Source organism: Amphibalanus amphitrite, unplaced genomic scaffold (assembly GCF_019059575.1).
Source record: "Amphibalanus amphitrite isolate SeventyFive unplaced genomic scaffold, NRLGWU_Aamphi_draft 002350F_arrow, whole genome shotgun sequence".
In the NCBI taxonomy this organism is placed as follows: domain Eukaryota; kingdom Metazoa; phylum Arthropoda; class Thecostraca; order Balanomorpha; family Balanidae; genus Amphibalanus; species Amphibalanus amphitrite.
The window spans coordinates 16,200-21,230 of record NW_024883815.1 but is presented as its reverse complement, the minus strand read 5'-3'; the positions used below and the strand labels follow the sequence as shown (position 1 = coordinate 21,230).

At 50.7% G+C, this 5,031-nt stretch overlaps 1 protein-coding gene across 1 annotated transcript; it reads left to right on the top strand.

Moving 5' to 3' along the window:
• Window positions 1–3,276: 3,276 nt before the first annotated feature.
• LOC122376854 (late histone H1-like) lies at window positions 3,277–3,925 on the top strand. Its single transcript, XM_043356824.1, has one exon. The coding sequence runs from the start codon at window positions 3,301–3,303 to the stop codon at window positions 3,865–3,867; it is 567 nt and encodes a 188-aa protein (XP_043212759.1). The 5' UTR covers window positions 3,277–3,300; the 3' UTR covers window positions 3,868–3,925.
• The last annotated feature ends 1,106 nt before the right edge of the window (window positions 3,926–5,031 follow it).

Here is a 5,031-nt window from a genome sequence, read left to right as displayed (position 1 = left end):
TGCGGGCGGTGGCTCGTGCCTATACGGGCGCTGGGAAAGGCTGGCATGGGGCACAGACACGTCTTAAAGGGACCCTCCCACCTTAATGCCTTAAATCGGAAATATAGCGCAGATATCTAACGATTTTTAAATGTTTGACTAAAACGTTTTGTAGCACGCGGTGGTATATGCTGCTTTGCGCGCAATAAGTGCCGCACTTTCAGCTACCAAACTATTGCTTCCAAATAAAGTCGCTAGGAACAGCGGAGATCCCAAAAAGTAAGCAAAAGTAAAAGTCTAATATCTTGAAAAATGAAAACCGGTGAATATTTTTCGGTGAAATTTGGTAGATATTCGTTTTCGCTCTTTCTGAACCGAGCGACATCACTTTCATGCCATTTCATAAACTTTTTTGAAGGTGGGAACTGGGAGGGTCCCTTTAACATAGCACAAGTAAGTCACAGTAATTGGTATATTGTCACACGAATGCAGCACGAACACAGATACGGCCGATTAGACGGCCGGCAGCGGGCAGCCGCTGCCAATATTCTTCAGGATAAGGTTGGGGCCGCTGTCGCCTGGCTGTCAGCTGTTGTGCCAGGCGGTCGTGCCGGTGGGCGGTAGCGGTATTCCAGAATTCCATTATTTACCTAATTGCTTTGCTTTTAAAGGGGTTTAAATAATAGACGATTCCGGGCTTGTCTCGTGAGGTTGTTATCATAATTAGGAGACGTTTGTTATTAATCTTACCGAGACCGTAGCATTTCAATGCAACAAATTCAGACGATCGTTCCCTAGTAGCACACAACATTGACTTCTATGGTGTATTTAGCGGAATGCCCTTCATGGTCACATCTCGGTCACCCTTATAATAGGTACTCGCGAAAACATACCTTTACCGAAGAATAATCGGAAACCGGTACAGAAAGGGCGAGGAGCCTGTTTCCGAATATTCTCACGGAAACATTCCTTTACCGAAGAATAGCCGGAAAACAGTACAGAAAGGGCGAGGAGCCTGTTTCCGAATATTCTCACGGAAACATTCCTTTACCGAAGAATAGCCGGAAAACAGTACAGAAAGGGCGAGGAGCCAGTTTCCGAATATTCTCACGGTAACATTCCTTTACCGAAGAATAGCCGGAAAACAGTACAGAAAGGGCGAGGAGCCTGTTTCCGAATATTCTCACGGAAAAATACCTTTACCGAAGAATAGTCGGAAAACGGTACAGAAAGGGCGAGGAACCTGTTTCCGAATATTCTCACGGAAACATTCCTTTACCGAAGAATAGCCGGAAAACAGTACAGAAAGGGCGAGGAGCCAGTTTCCGAATATTCTCACGGTAACATTCCTTTACCGAAGAATAGCCGGAAAACAGTACAGAAAGGGCGAGGAGCCTGTTTCCGAATATTCTCACGGAAAAATACCTTTACCGAAGAATAGTCGGAAAACGGTACAGAAAGGGCGAGGAACCTGTTTCCGAATATTCTCACGCAAACATAACTTTACCGAAGAATAGTCGGAAAACGGTACAGAAAGGGCGAGGAACCTGTTTCCGAATATTCTCACGGGAAAAAGCTTTGATGGCCTATTTTTCGGAATGCCTTTTATGGTCACTTCTCGGTCACCCTTATAATTATCACGGAAACATACCTTTTCCGAAGACTCTTCGGGAAAACTACCAATCCCGTGGACTCCCATGGGAATTAGGCGGCATTATTGTAGGCATTTTTTATTCGGGTGCCACCGATGCCACTCAAGTGTCACGGTATGCAAGGCCCACCGGTCGTGCGATGTGCTCTTTCAGCAGAGACCGTACCGACTGGCATTTCGCGACCGCTGACCGTTTTAAAGACTGTACGGCCGGCAGCGGGCGGTCCGGTCCTCGCCTCCGGCTAATTGAGGGGGAGACCGCGACAGGGGACCGCGCGTCCCCTGTCCCGTTGTGTCGGCTCGCAGAGTGCGGACGGGTGTGTTGAGTGTGTTGTGTCCAGTGTCGTCTGACGTCTCCTTCTCCGACTATGAAGGTTTCCGCCAATTTCTGCTGTGTGACAATCAGAGCATTAATCCTAGTTATTGCAATGCTAGACCAAAAAACCGGCGCTGAAACGTTCACTTCAAAATGGCGGCGGTCACCATCGTCACTCATTTGCCAGCGGCAAAGGGGAAAAGTGCTGCTGGTAGCGTCATGTAGCGGGCCCAGGTAACGGTATATAAAAATAGATTCAGGGGACATGCGTGATGCTAAATGCACTTACGTAAGAATTTATCATCTAAGCTGAAAATGGCCTTTGTCTTAGTTCTTGGGCCGGAATTAAATAGCCGGCATTAACGTAACGTAAACGGAAGACCTGGCCAATTGCCAGCTATTAACTTTCCCCCTCCCCCGGCTATAGCCTCATGGCTTGCCGGGAGGACAAAAAAAAAAATTGAACTGAATGTACTTGAAGGCCCAATTTATTACCGCTGTTACATAGGAACCTCCGCTTTGTTACAGGAGTGCGAGGCTCGACGAGCGACTCAACCGCAAGATGGCGGAGACTGAGCGGCGGCCGACGACGTGTGACGTGATGTGTGAAGTGTAGCTGACTCAAAAAGGTGAAGAGCTGTGCATATATCTTGGAATTGCAGTTTTCCCCGAATATTGACTGTGACGGTGACGCTGGAATATTTTAGGTAGCTCTCTTTCTAACCGATGACTGTTACATGCGGGTTCCTGCGACGGTTGGCGGTTCTCTTCTGTCATCTTTGAGCGCGCTTCTGGCTTCACACGGCGCCTGGCAGCGCCATTGGCGTATCTGTCTGTCTCTGTCTGTCTGAAAACTGCACAGCACGCTTCTTTTTCAAAAGTCATCCTTGAAAACGACAGCTGCGAGCCAGGTTTGTCGTCCGTTTGCAGACATTTGTAGCTTGAAAGGAGCGCAATCGATGCGTTGTAGATCCCGTTGGCTCCGTTCGTCAGCCGGTCATCGCTGCTTGTATATTTGTGCCGATGAAATGATGCCACGTCGCCGGATCACTGCAGCAGCTCGCCAACAGTAACTTGAAAAACAACCTGACTGCGCTCGACGTAGTGGTCTACTCCAAATCGACGGCTGCCAAAGGGAAGAAAAGTGTTGGCGCCACCACAGCGTGCGTGACTGCTCACCGCAACGAGTCCCTGGAAGCATTAGGGCGCAAACAAATGTCACCATTGTCGAGATCAGGCTGCCGGTTATCAGTAAACTGTTGCGTCAGTCGTGTTTGTCCGGACTGAATCGTCTATGGCAGCTCTCTGGCTTTCCAGTAAGCGCAAAAATGACGATACCTGACGCCAGAAAAAGATGACCGAGTCTACCGCTGCCACCGCCCCTGCTGCTGGCGCCGCCAAGGCGGCCAAGGCAAAGGTGCCTCGCACCAAGCCGACGCACCCGCCCACCAACGAGATGGTCCAGGGAGCCATCAAAGGTCTGAAGGAGCGAGGAGGCTCGTCGCTGATCGCCATCAAGAAGTACATTGCAGCGAACTACAAGGTCGACGTTGAAAAGCTGGCGCCGTTCATCAAAAAGGCTCTCAAGACTGGCGTCACCAGCGGCGCCCTGGTGCAGACTAAAGGCAAGGGTGCCAGCGGATCGTTCAAGCTGTCTTCCGCTGCTGCCAAGCCGGCCAAGCCCGCCGCAAAGTCGCCTAAGAAGCCGGTGGCCGCGAAAAAGACACCAAAGAAGACTGCTGCCAAAAAGTCGGCGGACAAAAAGAAGACCGCCAAGTCTCCCGCCAAGGCCCAGAAGCCCAAGGCCAAGCCAACCAAAGCAAAGAAGGCCAAGTCGCCGGCGAAGAAGCCCAAGGCACCGAAGCCCAAAAAGACGGCTGCCAAAAAGCCTGCCGCCAAAAAGGCCCCGGCTAAGAAGTGAACGATGTGCCTGACCATTCCGCTGGCACATGTCAATGGCTCTTATCAGAGCCATCTAATCGTCTCGTCTTTGTCTTTTTAAGCACAGATGACATCTGGATCTCCCCACTCTCCTGGGAGACGACCATCCACTTCTCCTCGAAAAACTCTTCGCATTTCTGGCTGTTGCCGTTCAAGTGGCTGTTGCCGTTCAATGTGGCGAAGTGTAGCACGCTGCACCTGGGACCAACCAACCCGAGGAGTACATACGCCATCCAGGGGATTCCGCTGCAACAGACGAGCGTCGAGCGCGACCTGGGAGTTCTCGTGGACGAGCAGCTCAAGTTCCGAGAACAGGCTGCAGCTGCTGCATCGAGGGCCAACCGTGTACTCGGGCTTATCAAGCATGCTTTCTGTCAGTTAAACTGCAGCACACTACCACTTTTGTACAAGGCCATCGTAAGACCCATCCTCGAATATGGCAACCAGACCTGGGGTCCTTTTAACATGGCAGACAAGAAGCTCCTAGAACGCGTGCAGCGTAGGGCAACCAAACTCATCCCAGATCTTCAACACCGACCATACCAAGAAAGGCTACAAGTGCTGGGTCTGCCATCGCTGCAGTACCGCCGCAGAAGAGGTGACATGATCTCCATGTTCAACATGATGCACAGGAGGATTGGACTGGACAAGGAGAACTTCTTCAGCAAGCCTCGAGCCGCACAGACGAGGGGGCATCCATTGAAGGTGGCAAAACTTCAGGCTTCAACAAGGACACGCATCAACCACTTTACCACACGAGTCGTCAATGATTGGAACTCGTTGCCAGAGGACGTGGTGTGCGCCCCATCTGTGAATGCCTTCAAGCACAGATTGGACAAGCACTGGATTAACCTGGCATACGAGGCTCCAGATTGATGCAAGCCAGCCAGTGATCAAAAAGGTCATCCAATTCAAAAAGCTGGGAGCTCGTCAAGAGAGGATCGACCAGGCCACAGAGCCTTCCTAATCCTATCTTATCAGGTATCAGGTATCAGGTATTTCTCAAGGACGCGCAACTTCTCCACGAACTTCAACCCCCGGCCTGGCCTAGTGCCAGAAACTTCCTCCTCTCCTACATTCTTCTACGCCATTTTCTCTCCGCCGCGCCGTTGATTGTACGTGCTAATGATTGATCTTCCATTCT